Source organism: Paroedura picta, chromosome 2 (assembly GCF_049243985.1).
Source record: "Paroedura picta isolate Pp20150507F chromosome 2, Ppicta_v3.0, whole genome shotgun sequence".
Taxonomy (NCBI): Eukaryota; Metazoa; Chordata; class Lepidosauria; order Squamata; family Gekkonidae; genus Paroedura; species Paroedura picta.
In genome coordinates this window covers 39,593,942-39,609,502 of record NC_135370.1, presented here as the reverse complement: position 1 = coordinate 39,609,502, position 15,561 = coordinate 39,593,942, and the positions used below count along the sequence as shown (strand labels likewise).

Below are 15,561 nucleotides of genomic sequence, written 5' to 3'. Positions count from 1 at the left end.
ACTAAAGGTTTCTTGGAATGCATTCTTTAATAGCTAATGGGTTACCACCAACAGGCAGGGAGAGACTGCTGATACAATTTTGGCAGGAGAATCAAATGTCCCATGGCATACAAAGTTAAAAGGACTCTAATAATCTTCCTATCAGATAGGTTAGATCTCAAAAAAGTCGTAAGACCGGTGACAACAGTGCTTCCTAAAGACTTTATACTTTGCCCGTAGCACGTGCTACATATGCTACATGGATAAAACTGGCCCTGCCAAAACTCCCATGCAAAACTCTCACCATAGGCCTCAGTATATGTGGGTCCTTCCTGCATCCCTTAACAAGCCATAACAGAGGCAGACTATCTTGCACCCAGACAAGGGGGAAGGCATGGTAGGACAGTGGGATGGATACAGATTTCTCCATCCCCAGAATGATCTAGCAGCTGTGGTGATTACTTTATGGGGGAGGGGGGATAGCTGAGTGGAATAGCCTCTGCTTTGCATGCAGAGGGTCACAGATTCAATCCCTGTCATTTCTAGTTACAAGGACCAGGCAAGAGGTGCTGTTAAAGACCTCAGTCTGAGTCCTTGGAGAGCTACTGCCAGTCTGAGCAGACAATGGCCTTGATGGACCAAGGATGGACCAATTCACCCCCCTGTACAGGCCCAGGAGGCACATGCCGTGGTCACCTGGGCATGGCCATTTTTTCCTGAGGTCAATGGTAGATCCCTGTGGACTTCTGTTGTCATCGTCCAGGGGTGGGTAGGGGGAAGGAAATAATTGGTTATTCCACCATTATTGTTGATGTGGGTTGCTGTTATGTGTTTTTATGCCTTTTTACTGCAACGGTCCTTGTGGACCTTGTTGTGAATCGCCACAAGCCGATTGTTTGGGAGTGGCGATCGATAAATACAAGCATGCATGCATGAATAAGGCAACTTCATGTATTCACTGAAAGCGGCAAGACAAACTGTGCTCCTAGCAAAGGACTTATTTGTATCTTTCCTTTCTCGTTTTCCCTCTAATAGAAGGGCTTGCATGGGCACCATTCGTAGGCCATTACTTTTCAGAACAGGTATACCAGTTACTAGTGCCTACCTCCTGGATATCCATGTATGCATCACCAAGAAGTAGTAAGGTGTGAGAACTTGGCAGCTTTTCCACCAGGTCTCTGAAAACAAAGAAGAGTAGGTTTTTAATTAATAGTAACAACAACAAAGTTGGCTGAAATGAGTAGCTGTGTTGGTCCGAAGTAGCACAATAAGAAGAAGAGTTGGTTCTTATATGCCGCTTTTCCCTACCCGAAGGAGGCTCAAAGCGGCTTACAGTCGCCTTCCCATTCCTCTCCCCACAATAAAATCAAAGTCCAGGAGTTGTTGTTAAGACCAACAAAGATTTATTCAGGACGTGAGCTTTCGAGTGCAAGCACTCTTCCTCAGACTAAGAACTGACCATTATAATAGTAGGAATATATAAGCAAAAGTTGATTTTAGTTCAAACAAAGTTGGTTTTGCATGGCTGCATCAGAGCAGGTTTCTATTGCCATGGGTGTCTGTAGGAGGGAGTAAAAACTTGCTTCTGGACTTTGGGAACCACAGTTGAATCAGGATAGAGAGGATGGATCCCAAGGATCCATTCTTGCTAGGGAAAGTGTTTCTCTCTGATGGAAAAAGCCCCCCACCATCAAATGTCACTGTTCTGAAACCACGTTTCAAGTTATTATTTCAGAGCCTTCAAAATGAGTGACTTCTTGCATGCAATGTATTGGTTTCTATTGGAAGATGCTTTGGTTAGATAACTGGAGTAACTGATAGGAAATGATTCTGACATAGCATTCTCCATTTGGGTTTCTACCAGCCTTTTTCAACCTTCTGACCATGGAAGAGCCCCTGAAATAATTTTTGAGGGGTTGTGGAGCCCCAGAAGTGGTGCCAGCTGGCCCCCTTCCCGCTATGCCTACTGGAAGTGACAGGCAGGCTTGAGGAAGACTGAGGAAGGAGAGACAGGATATGGTTGGAAGTGGGAGGAGGTATGCAGGCTCCACCCCCTTCCTGGTGTAGAAACCACAAGAGAACTCATGCTTGGGGGAGGGGGAGCAATGGAAGCAGCTGGTTCCCTAGTTTGTGGCCAAGTCCATTAAGGCAGGAGGGGAAGGGCCGTGGACCCCCTCTGGAGCTCCCGCAAACTCCTGGAAGTCCATGGACCCTTGGGTTGGGAATCCCTGGTTTATACTCTTACCTGTAACAGCTTGCATATAGTTTCTTGTCTTTTCGGTACTCCAGGTAAATTTTGGCCATTTTGTCTTTGGCTTGAACAAAATAAGGCTGCTCTGCTGTTATGTTTCTGAGCATCGTCAGAGCCTCTTCCACATCCCCTTGTAGGAGAGCAAGGTCCGCATTAGCAATGGTAACTCTCAGTTCTTCGGGGGTGCCCGAAAATTCATTGATCGCATCTTGAAGAACTTTAACTGCTTCATGCTGCAAAGTACACAGTTGCTGTATCAGCTAGTTTCAGAAATCTGCAGTAGAACATCTAAGATTCAAGTCTAGTAGTGCCTTAGTGGCCGAAATTTTCAGGGTATGAGCTTTCAAAAATCAAAGCTCTTCCTTGGGAGTCATACCCTGAAAATCTGGTTGGTCTCTAAGTGGATACTGCACTCAAATCCACCTGTACACCTCAACTACTTATTTATCTTCAGAGAGCCATCTGGACACCACCTTATTTGCTAAGGGACTCTGGTGTATTGTAGAGAACTCCTGGAGCCCAATTTAGGGTCCGCAATCAGTTCACATAGAGCCCTGGGCCAAGCTCTATTAGGCCTCAACACAGCCATAAGTAAACTGAGTGCAGACCTAACACACAGCCAATGCTTCTCTGTCCCTGCATACTGCAGGGGGACATTTGGCAGTGGTGGACAAACTGTTTTTAGGCAACCTTATCTGACACGGTCAATTTTCTCAGTGCGAAAAATTCTACTAAGCTTCCAAGGAAACCCAACTCTCCATGGATCATTCACCCACTGCTATACAAGTCCTAGCCAACTGTCCAATACATGGGAGGACAAAATTCAATGCACTTCCGCCTTAATTTAAATCAGAAGTGGCTTTATTTTCATATAACCTGGCCATTCTTACTATGTCCTTTTATTACGGGCCGCTCTTCTGTTCATCCTTTTCTGTGTCATGAAAACCTGCTTGGGCTATTACCAAAGGGCTGCTGTTGCAGGATAGGCCTCCAAATTAAAACTCACCCCTGTAGTTTAAGCCTACATTTATTTTGGACTCTAATGCAAATGAAGTGAACACAACAGCTGTCTTGGTTAGTGCAATCCTATGCACAGCTGAACCCGTTGAACATTAGGCCACTGACCTCAATGCTGATGGGGGACAATAATCATACTAGAGGCATACTAGAGGCATACTAGATCATACTGTGGCGCTCCAGATTTCCATGGACCACAATTCCCATGAGCCTGTCAGTACTAGCAAAACGGAGCTCTTCCGCCAGGTCTATAGTTGAGGCTGGGCAGCGAGGAAGATCAGCCCACCCCCCATTGGAGTGGCGGTAAGCAAATATCATCGGCACCCTCCTTGCCCTTTTCCCCTCAGCCCCCTACAACCAGATGCAGCAGCCATTGAAGCCAACGGGCACAGAAAGGTACAACTCTGTTAAGAATAGTACTGTAAATCCATTACTGTTAGAACCTTGATCGCAAACTCTATTGAAGATTTCAGATCTTAAAAATGGTAACATTCCGTTACCAGTTCTCTATTCATAGTGCTATTATAGTGTTATTGGATCTCTTTTGTTGTCTGACTGAATTATTTTCTTTTGGTATTATTGCACTGTTTCAGCCTTAAGGGGAAAAAAATTTGTCTGACAGCCTGGGGTACTGGTTAAGAGCGGAAACCTCTAATCTGGTGAGCCAGGATTGATTCCCCACTCCTCCACATGCAGCCACCTTGAGCCAATCACAGCCTTGTCACAGCTGATCTCACAAAGCAGTTCTGTCATAGCCCCACCTGCCTCACAGGGTGTCTGCTGTGGGGAAAGGAAGGTAAGCTGCTTTGAGACTCCCTCGGATTTTTGAAAAGTGGGGTATAAAAAACAACTCTTCTACTTTAGTGAATATCTTATACTATCTCACTGAATTGTTTTTTTTCCCTATTTTGTAATGTGTCTTGAGTCTCAGTGAGCAACGGAGACTATCAATGAACAAAAAACCCACGCTTCTAAAATATTGCCCCTGAACTTCAAATCACACATTCCACTTTGACATTAGCACTCGGACTGTAATACCTGTTGCCCGCTTAAGCGATGAGCATCAACCAACTCTAGGTAGATGGACACACGGTCGCTGGCGTCAATTTCCACTTTGCCTGGCTTCGATTTTGAGGGAGCAGCTGACCTTCTCATCCCAGGCAAGTTCATTGCCATCTGCAAGGTTTTAATGGCTTCTGCTATTTCTCCCATCTTTTTCTGAGCTTGAGCTTTGATTAAGTGGTACAGAGGGTGCTCCCTAATCTTAAGAAAAGCATAAAATAGAATCAACAATCATCCAAAAGAAGAAGAAGAAAAAGCAGTATTTCAAGAAAGCACTTGCTGTGTTAAATCACCCACATGGTACGTTGAGAATTTATGATCTGGGCAATCAGGAAGAATGCAGTTTGAATGCTGAGATTCACAGCATGACACTCTCTCATTCCAGTCCTTCAGGCATCTGCTCACCACTCAAGGTAGAGTTAGGTGCTCTTCCTGATGACCCGGAGGTACCCCTTAAGGCAGGGGTAGTCAACCTGTGGTTCTCCAGATGTCCATGGATTACAATTCCCATGAGCCCCTGCCAGCATTTGCTGGCAGGGGCTCATGGGAATTGTAGTCCATGGACATCTGGAGGACCGCAGGTTGACTACCCCTGCCCTAAGGGCTCAGTGGCTCAAATCTGACCATGCAGTTCTGTGAGGTTGTGCCATCTAATACAGACTTCCAAATGTGTTAGATAATTTAGCTAGATGTTCTTGTTTTCTTCACTGTATAATTGTAGAGTTGTGCCTTGAGATCAAACTATTTCTGAAAATGATTCAAATAAACTTTATATCTTACAAGGATTGTTTTCTTGTGTACACTAGCTCTGGGAACCCATGGAGCTCAGACTAGGGACTCCTTGACACTGTGGTCCAGAGCATCTGCTTAGCACATGGAAGGTCTCAGGTTCCATCCCCAGTTTCTCCACTCCAAAGGACCAGGCAGAAGGTGATGTCAGCGCCCTCTGCCTGAGACCCTGGAGAGCTGCTGCCAGTCTTGTGTACTCAATGCTGAATTTGTTGGACAGATTTAGTATAAAGCAGTTCTATGAGTTCAACAGCATTTCTGTTTGCAGAAAAAGGGGGTGGCGATTTCTACTGATCCTCTCCTCTCACTAATAACAATAATTGTGTGCCGTCAAGTTGCAACTGACCTGGAGAACCATGAGGACCATGGGTTTTCCAAGCCAAGTAAGGAGCAATGGTGGTTTGCCATTGCTTCCCATAGCAACCTCTGTCTTCTTTGGTGGTATCCCATTCAAACACCATCTGCTGAGTTTCCTAGCTCTGACGAAATCAGCCTATTCAGGCTGCTTCCCTCTTGCTACATACCCCTGTTTGCCTCTCAAGCTATTCCAGAGGAACCAGTGTCAACCCCCCCGGGGACACAAAGGTGAAGGGGCTCAATGGGCTGCAGCAAGATGGGGAAGGCGGGAATCCCTGCTGGTTGGATGCATGTGTGTAAAGTGTTGTCAAGTGGCAGCTGACCTATAGAGTTTTCAAGGCAAGAGACGATTCAGAGGTGCTTTGTCACTGCCTCTGCATAACAACCTTAGACTTCCTTGGAGGTCTCCCATCCAAATAACTAACAAGAGCCAACCCTACTTAGCTTCCAAGATCTGATGAGGTCAGGGCTAAGTGGTTGGATATACAATAACATTCTAAGAAATCCCGTTTTCTATTCTTTTTTTCTTAAATTACAAGAAAACTGTAATGTCATTTCTGATTTCCAGGAAAAGGAACTTTGCAACCAAAACCCTGCACCTACTCCTACTCTTGGCAAAGGGTTCCGGCACCGATCAATGCGCGCAACGAAAAGGAAAGAGCTTCGGAGTGCCAGGCAAGAGTTTCCCAACCGTGCTTACTTCAAAATTGTAGCTTAGGCAGTGTTCCAGAGACTGAGAGCAGAGCTTGAAGTTGTTCTGCGACAAATAAACCTGAGCCATAAGGAGGTGAGCCTCTGCGTCAGCAGGGTTCTTTTCAAGGCAGTGCTGCAGGATACTTTGGGATGCTTCCGGATTCCCTACTCAAATTTGACCAAACCGAAAGAGAGACAGAGAGAGAGAGAGAGACAGAGAGAGACAGAGAGAGAGACAGAGGGACAGAGACAGAGAGAGACAAAGAGAGAGAGACAGAGAGAGAGACAAAGAGAGAGAGAGACAGAGAGAGAGACAAGGAGAGAGAGAGAGATGAGATCACCCCTTTGCAAACAGTCTTAAAACTATAAACAAGTTTTCTCAGCCAGGGTTTTGTAAAATCCTGATGTTTCCTGACAAGCCCTGGGAGGGTTTTCTGAATAGGTGGGAGTTACTTAATTTTTTTAATATATATTTTTTAATTTGTTAAACAATTAGCGGGTGATATGACCATATATGGCCATGTCAACCAGCCTGCCATTCCCAATATAGCCAGGGATGGGTCCGGAGGGGGTGGGAAGGGGAGGAGTCCCAGGCGGGACTGTACACAGCTGTGCTTCCTGGCCATATTTGGCCCAATCACATGACTTCTGGGGTTTCTTGAAGCATGAAGAATGTTTCAGGGGATTCTCAATGGTCAAAAAGGCACAAGGCGGTTGATTGGCACTATCATAATATACACCTCCTCAGCCCACAACTATCTGCAACAGAGAGTGGCCTATCGAGACCCTATATTTTTAGATTCAGAAGATATAAAAAACTAAAGCAGCAAGGGAATCCTATATAATAGGACACAGAACATTCAAGGCACAGCTAAACATCATCTCTTGGCTGACATACAGTGCCTTTCTAAGCAGAGATGCACCCTTCTAAGCTCATTGACTTGGAAGGCTGTAACTCTGCTTAGGATGGCATGGACAGTGCTTTATGAATCACAGGCTCAAACTAAACTGTGCTTTCCCACTACCTTAGTTGTGCTGGTTCAGACGGTGAGGTGTTACCTGTCAAGTATTTCACCTTCGCAGCTAAATAGGCAGCTTGCAGGAGACCCGGAACATTTTTTACCACTGCCTCAAGGACCAAAGCACATGATTTGAGAAGGGGGGAAGGCATCTGCCCTGGACCTGCAGGCTGAAGAGAAGAAGAAAAGCTGTTTTTTTTTGTAAACCCACTTTTTACTACCCTTCCTCTCCCTACAAGAGACACCCTGTGAGGTAGGTGAGGCTGAGAGAACTGTGACCGGCCTAAGGTCACCCAGCTGACTGCACATGGGGCAGAATGGGGAATCAAGCACAAGAAGCTGCCCCTCTTAGCCACTGCATCAAGCTGGCTCTCTTAGTCTGAGAAACTGATTTAAAGGCATCTTGATCTACTGCACTGCCACAGGGCAGGCAGAAGCCTTTTTTTAAAACAGTCTCGCTGAAACATCTGATCCAAGAAGTGAAATTCTTCTGCATTGGCATCCAATATAAAAGCCTGCTGCCATGATCTCAACGCTGTGGCGTCTACATGAACGCAGACGTATTCCCTACCTCCTGATTGAGGCATAGGTAAAGGTAAAGGTAAAGGTATCCCCTGTGCAAACACCGAGTCATGTCTGACCCTTGGGGTGACGCCCTCCAGCGTTTTCATGGCAGACTCAATACGGGGTGGTTTGCCAGTGCCTTCCCCAGTCATTACCGTTTACCCCCCAGCAAGCTGGGTACTCATTTTACCGACCTCGGAAGGATGGAAGGCTGAGTCATCCTTGAGCCGGCTGCTGGGATTGAACTCCCAACCTCATGGGCAAAGCTTTCAGGCGGCTGCCTTACCACTCTGCGCCACAAGAGGCTCTGATTGAGGCATAGATCAGCTTTTTTACAAGCTGGAAGCCCCTTGAGGGCTGAAGATGGAAGAAAAAGCAATTCTACCCAAATACATTTTCCATTTCCTGCTTTGTTAAAAAACAAATGCACATACAGTTGGCTCGAATGACGATTTTACCAATATTTTGCAAAGTATTTAGGAGTTAACACAACACAACCCCCCATCTAAGCCCAGTAGTGCCTTAGAGAAAGATTTCCAGTGTATAATCTTTTGAGAGTCAGAGCTCTTTGGTTATCTGGAGAAGGGAGCTTTGACTTAAGAAAGCTTATAAAAATGTGGAAATCTTGCAGGTCTTCAAAGGGGCACTGGACTTGAACCTTGCAGAAGACTGATATGGTTCCCCACCTGAATATCTGAATCTTTCAGGCTGAATTCTGCTCAAGTTCACCACATCAAATAAATAATCTGTACTCTCATGTGAAGAAGTGTGCGTGCACACAAAAGCTCACACAAATCCATTTTTCCCCTGACCAGCTGTTGTGAAAATGGATAATGGCCAATTTGCCTCCCAAACACCCTACCTTCTACAGTCCAGTGGTCCCCAACCTTTTTGTCAGCGGGGACCAGTCAACGCTTGACAATTTTACTGAGGCCCAGCAAGGGGGGGGTAGTCTTTTGTCGAAGGACGTCGCCGTGGCCTGAGCCCCTGCTCCACTTGCTTTCCCGGTGGTGCCCCTGATTTCCCACCGTCCACTGGGGGGTGCTGCCAGCAGCAGCTGCACAATGCCACGCCGAGGGGGAGCCACAGCCATGGCGACCACTGGAGAGCACCAAAGGTGAGCCGGTGGAAGGGCAGCCCCCGAGGAAGCAGCCGGAGAGGAGGAGCCACGGCCCGGTACTGACTGATCACAGACCGGTCCCGGTCCCCGGACCTGGGGTTGGGGACTACTGTACACATCATCATCATTATGTTTCTCAACATCTGGTTCTTCCCTTGTCTCAGCGCACACTGCCCTTTTCCTCCCAAGCTGCTTATGGGAGCATCCTTCTGAGATGGTTGTACTCTAAGGTCTGATCACTGTGTGGATGGGAAATTCTAGAACCTTCACACCCCCACCCCCACGCGTATAGCTGCCACTGTAGCTCCCATTTCATAGAGTCATAGCGCTGGAAGGGACCTCCAGGGTCATGTAGTCCAACTCCCTGCACAATGTAGGAAATTCACAACTACGTGACTACAATGCCCCCTCCCCCAAGCCAGAATCCCTGACCAGTCTGGCCTGGAGGAAATTTACCATCCAACCCCAAAGTGGTGATTGGCATTTCCTTGGGAATGCAATAAAGGGCCACAGAGCCAACACTAACACAACCCTCCCGGCCCACCCACTCACAATCTGCCTAAGTTCACAGAATCAGCATTTCTGTCAGATCTTGCCTCTGCTTAAAAACTTAAAAACTTCAATGGCAGTTTTTTTTTTAATTAGTCGTTCCGAAACACTGGCACCGTAAATATAATAGCAACATAGCCACTACAGTTGTTGGAAACTGAAATCACACGAAAGGGTTCTTATTCAAGGAGAAGAATCCGGACTTGCTTACCTGTGTTGGGCAAAAATTAAGATAGTCCGTAACAATCTCAAGCAAGAAGTCAGGATTTAGTTTCTCAAAGTATTCTATGCCAAGTGGTAAGCCATGCAAAGACAAAAAATGATTGTCCAGCGCATCGTTCAAGAGGCTAATAACTTCTTCTTGTCTCTTGTGTCTCTTCATAGCCAAAACTGCTTGCAAGTAAGAGAGTTCCTACAAAACAAATGTTTACATAAAAGAGTTATCAATTAATGTTGGACGTGTCTCGTTGCCACTAAAAATTGTTCAGGAAGTCAAGTGGGGACCTAGGGTCTCTCTTGAAAGCTAGAGTGCTTAAGAGTGGCAGACTCCAATCTGGAGAGCAGGGTTTGACTTCCCTCATCACTATATGCAGCCAGCTGGTGATCTTGGGCTAGTCCAAGTTCTCTTAGAGCTGTTCTCACAGAGCAGTTCTCTCAGAACTCTCTCAGTGCCACTTATTTCATGGGTTTTTTGTTGGGGGGAGAGGAAGGCAAGGGTGTTTGTAAGCTACTTTGGGACTTCTTTGCGTAGTGAAAAGCAGAGTGTAAGAAAGCTCTTCTTTTTAACCACAGCATTTTTTCAGAATATTTTTAGTCTTTATTAAAATAAAAATTCGAAATCCACTGAGCAGGCACAGTTCAATACTGACTGAATTCTCATTGATTGTAACAGCAGGACGTCCGTCTTGGAAACTTCCAGGTTTGTTTCACAAGAATTTCTGCTGCTTGGGTCCTCATTGCAACAACTGAAGGCCTAGAAATCAGCTCAAAGGACTGTTCATCTGTGTGGCCTTATTATTATTATTATTTAAATTTTACCCGCAACTCCAGAGACCAGCTCATGGCGGGTTACAATTGTCCATGCTAAAAGCCCCAATAAAATCCCATTATGTGACCCGCCTCAAGCCTACTGGGAGAGGCAAAAAATCCAATCATCATAATCCAAGGACACAAAAACATACAACAAACCCAACAACATGGTGGCAGTCACCAAAGGAGTTTGTAAGCCCCTTCAAGACTCCTTCGGGCAGTGAAAAGCAGGGTACAAAACCCAAGTTTTCTTCTCAAATGAGTTTTAAAATAAAAGTTTTCAAATTTAAAATCACACCTCATTTTGATTTGATGAATCACAAGAAATGTTTCTGTTCTTTGGGAACAGCAGCATCTGAATTCTACAGCCGATAGATACAGTATTTATTGACAATCTCTAGTTTCTTATATTCTGTTGCACCATCACATTAATACAGTTAAGATGCTCAAGCCATCAAGAGTTTCCACTGAGCAGAAATTGAGCTCACATTTAAATGTGAGAAAACAGGCATCCCTTGCCTGGAAATCCAGAACTGACACTACCTGACAAACAGCAAAAGAGGAGAAGCCAAGATTATTATGGCCACTGTATTGCCTTGCTTACAAACAACGGATTAAGATTGAAGAGGCCTAAATTCAACTCCCTGCTCAGCCAAAACGTTTAGTGGGCTAACTTGGGCAAGTCTTCGCCTAATCTATTTCACAGAGCTTCTGCAGGGATACGATGGGAGAAGGAAAACCATGAACACCACTATTAATTCCTTAGAGCAGCCTTCTTCAACCTTTTGGCCATCAAGGAGCCCCTGGAATAACTTTGCAGGCTTCAAGGAGCCCTAGAAGTTATGTCCACTGGCCGCATCTCTCTGCCATGCCTCCTAGAAGTGAGACGGTCACCAGAAGTGATAATAATAGCCTGTGTTACCAGGCAGGCTGCCAGGCACAGAAACCAAGAGAGAACTCTGTCATGCTCCGGTGAGGGGGCAATGGAAGTGGGCGGTCCCTTAGCTTGTGGCCGAGTCTATTAAGGCAGGAGGGAAAGGCTGCAGACCCCCTTCAGAGTTCCCACGGACTCCCCAATAGAGGATGGGCAGGATAGAAGCAAGAGACGGATGGATTAGACTGGATGGAATCCTCTGCCAACTAAATACTGTAACTGTAACACGGCAAATATCATTAGAGCCCCATCTTCAATCCGATGAAAATCAAAAGCACTTCTGGAAAGGATCGTTCTCTTACTGCTGATTTTCCAATAGACAGCTGGATCTCACACAGGAACTCCAATTGCTGCTCCACGTCGTCTAGCTTCCCTTCCATTAGCTGGCATCGGATAATCCCTGTAATGCAAAGTCATCTCGTTCCGGTTTTACTTTTACAGGGAAACATTCAGAGGGTCATATTCCTTTTTCATTGATCAGGCTTCTCAGAATACAGGGAGACAATGAACTCAAAAAAAAAAGTGGGGAAAAGAGCAAGCTTGTTACAATAAAAAACAAATCATGACTTTTTGGGTTTGTTTTGGTTTTGTTTGTTTTGTTTTTTAAGAGAGAAATCACATGCATTCAGTTTTGGAAGACATTTGTGGAAAAACCGAGTGAAATTGTATACGCGCTGTGGAATCACATACATGTGGCGAACCATACCGGCTAACGCTGGAACGCTCGACTCATCGAGAGCCATGGCAGCCTGGTACCACTTTTCAGCCTCTTTTATTTTCCCTTGTAAGATAATCTGATAGCCAAGTTCTGTAGCAATATCTGCACTGTTAGTGGCCAAGCTGAAAGCTCTCTCCACCAAAGCGTGAGTCTGCTGAAGGATGAGGGGGCTGCGGCCACACTGTAGTTAAAAAAAAAGGAAAAGATACAATTTTTCACACATTCTTGAAGTCAAATTTCACAATGCTTTGTCTACAAAGATCAGAGGATGCCACAAACCTTATGCGGTCTGGGCCTTGAGTTTTCTTGAAAGAACGCCTTTTATGTTCTCAGTAGAGCATTACACTCTGCAAATTCCTACTTGCTGGTGATCCTTGGCCCCAGAGATCTGACTGGTATTGATCAGAGCCAGAGCCTTTTTGGCCTTGGCTCCTGGACAGGTGGGATGAATTGCCAGTGGAAATCCAGGCCCTGACGGAGGTTATCAAAATTCTGTGAGGGATGTAAAATGACACTTCTACTTGGCTTATGGTTGAGGCCAGGGTGGCTTAGAAGAAACTGTGGGCCTCTCTCCTCTCCATATTCTTCCCCCTATGCTGAGCTCTCCCGCCTCCAAGGAATGCCTTATTACTATAAACAACAGAAAATTAGAAGAAGAGTTCGTTCTTATATGCCGCTTTTCCCTACCCGAAGGAGGCTTAAAGCGGCTTACAGTTGCCTTCCCTTTCCTCTCCCCACAACAGACACCCTGTGAGGTGGGTGAGGCTGAGAGAGCCCTGATATCACTGCTCGGTCAGACCAGTTTTATCAGTGCCATGGGGAGCCCAAGGTCACCCAGCTGGCTACACGTGGGGAGTACAGAACCGAACCCAGCATGCCAGATTAGAAGTCCGCACTCCTAACCACTACGCCAAATTACCAGAGAGACAGCTGTGGTTGCAGAAAGCAAAAGTCTTACATTTTGTATAATGTTTTATTATGATTTTATTGGAATGGTCGTAAACCGCCCTGAGGCCCTTTGCGGGGAGAGGGGGGGGCCTATCAATAAACAAATGAATAAAATAAGCAAAGAGTAAACCAAACAGAATTCTCTCCCTGGCTTAACTTCCACAATTCCGCAGGGCATGAAAAAAGGGAATTCCTCCACCAGACATTTGTGTGAGGCAGACCCAACTCAAAACATCTGCTGTTCTGTCTTGCCCCTGACGTCCTTCCGTGACTGAACATCTGACCTACCCAGGGATTTGTCAATGTTATTGTTCTGTTAAATTACTATTCTGGTTATCATGTTATGTTATGATTGTTATTTATCACATTGCTATAATATTCTATGTAACTCTTCTACAACGCTTTATGTAAACCGCCCAGAGCTGTATGGAAGGACGGAATAAAAATAGAAATCTAAATTAATTAATTAATCAAAAAGGATCACTCTAGAGGACGTTATCTGTCCAAGATTAACTTTTATAAACTTCATAGCCTTTATATCTGTTTCCAAGCAAGGCAAGCTGCTGTGCTGGCAGTGGCTATGCGCAAAAGCCAGCTGATCTGCACCTATGCATTTGCAGAGCCTCAAAAGTAGAAAAGGATATCTCAAGTGAATACAAACACATCCAAACTAATGTTGCATTCCTATTTATCTCTGGAATCTGTGAACGATTTTCATTATGCTGTGTGTTAATTTACTCTAACACTTTACCTATAAGTATGAATTGCCTATAAGTATGAACTGATTATTTCCATTCCATAATATTGTATCTGAGGAAGTATGCGTGCATGCGAAAACTCATACTTGAATAAAACTTTGTTTTCTTAAAGGTGCCACTGGACTCTAAATTTGTTCTGCTTGCTGACCTGTTCACTTTATTCAGCTTCTAGGCAAAAATTCATAGTACGCAGTTCTGGCAGGCTTAGGCCCAGGCACCATGATGGAGGAACTCCTACAAAGTTGCCCTTTTTGGATACACACTTTTCTTGGATGCTTTAGGACAGTGGTCCCCAACCTTTTTTAGGCTGGGGACCGGCAGGGCATTGGGCCGCGCCCGCGCGGGCCACGCCCACGCTTCGGGCCGCGCCCGCGGCCGCGCCCGGCGGCCGCACCCGCGAGCCGCGCCCGGTGGCCGCACCCGTCGGCCGCACCCGCGAGCCGCGCCCGGCCGCGCCCGCGGATCGGGCCACACCCGCGGGCCGCGCCCGTGGATCGGGCCGAGAGGGCGCGGCCTGCACGGGCGCGGCCCGGCCCTGATTCCTTCTCCCCGCTCTCCCGCAGTAAGTAGCTTCCCGGGCCGCAGGCTTGCGGCCTGGGAAGTTTTTTACTGCGGGGGTGGGGGGGGCGGGGAGAGGGAGCCGCGGCCCGGCGCCATGGCCTTTGCGGCCCGGCGCCGGGCCGCGGCCCGCAGGTTGGGGACCACTGCTTTAGGATGCTTTGGGCTGATCCTGCATTGAGCAGGGGGTTGGACTAGATGGCCTGTATGGCCCCTTCCAACTCTATGATTCTATGATTCTGTGATTTTTTGCCTCAGCTGCCAAGCAAATTTGATCCAAATCAGTGCCTGAAGACTAGACCAGCAAAATGTTCCTCTTCTCTACATCCAGCCAGGTGAATATCCGAATGATTACTTTTATTGAATGTATTTTAATTGGTGCAAAAATCTAACTTTTAATAGTGTATGGTAATGATAAAGTTTTATTACAAACCACAACTGATACAATTGCCTGAGGAACCTTCCGTGTGTTATTAGGTAAAGGTATCCCCTGTGCAAGCACCGGGTCATGTCTGACCCTTGGGGTGACGCCCTCTAGCGTTTTCATGGCAGACTCAATACGGGGTGGTTTGCCAGTGCCTTCCCCAGTCATTACCGTTTTACCCCCCAGCAAGCAAGCTGGGTACTCATTTTACCAACCTCGGAAGGATGGAAGGCTGAGTCAACCTTGAGCCGGCTACTGGGATTGAACTCCCAGCCTCATAGGCAGAGGTTCAGACAACATGTCTGCTGCTTTACCACTCTGCACCACAAGAGGCAGAGTGTTATTAGGCGTGACTAAAAGTATAGACTAGGCTTTCTCAACCAGGGTTTCATGAATGGATGCTTTAGGCTGATCTTGAATTGGGAAGGGGGTTGGACTAGATGGCCTATATCAGTGGTCCCCAACCACCAGGCCACGGTCCGGTGCCGGGCAGCGGCTCCCTCTCCCCGCCCCCTCCCTGCAGTGAGAAACTTTCCAGGCCGCAAGTTTCTTTCTGCAGGAGGGGGGGAGCGTGGCCGCCGGCGCAAATGCGCACGCTCTGCAAGTCTGCGCATGCGTGTTTGCGCCATGCGTGGTTGCAAACGTGCAGGTGCGGCAGTTTTGCACATGTGTGCATGCACAAAAGTGCCGTGCATGCGCGTTTGCGGTCATGCATGGTGCAATGTACATGCACGGACCTGCTGTGCATGCGCAAAATTGCCTCACATGTGCGCCTGCGGCCGCGCATGGCAC

The 15,561-nt window shown here is 46.6% G+C and overlaps 1 protein-coding gene across 1 annotated transcript in view; it reads right to left on the bottom strand.

The window, feature by feature from the left end:
- Positions 1-15,561, bottom strand: part of TTC21B (tetratricopeptide repeat domain 21B) — a 57,879-nt gene that overhangs the window by 24,186 nt on the left and 18,132 nt on the right. The window contains exons 9-16 of the mRNA XM_077319840.1: positions 12,070-12,262; positions 11,666-11,763; positions 9,612-9,812; positions 7,208-7,337; positions 6,156-6,313; positions 4,286-4,510; positions 2,225-2,463; positions 1,085-1,157 (exon numbers count right to left, since the gene is read on the bottom strand). Of these exons, the coding sequence (XP_077175955.1) occupies positions 1,085-1,157; positions 2,225-2,463; positions 4,286-4,510; positions 6,156-6,313; positions 7,208-7,337; positions 9,612-9,812; positions 11,666-11,763; positions 12,070-12,262 (1,317 nt within the window). The remainder of the gene's footprint in view (positions 1-1,084; positions 1,158-2,224; positions 2,464-4,285; positions 4,511-6,155; positions 6,314-7,207; positions 7,338-9,611; positions 9,813-11,665; positions 11,764-12,069; positions 12,263-15,561) is intronic.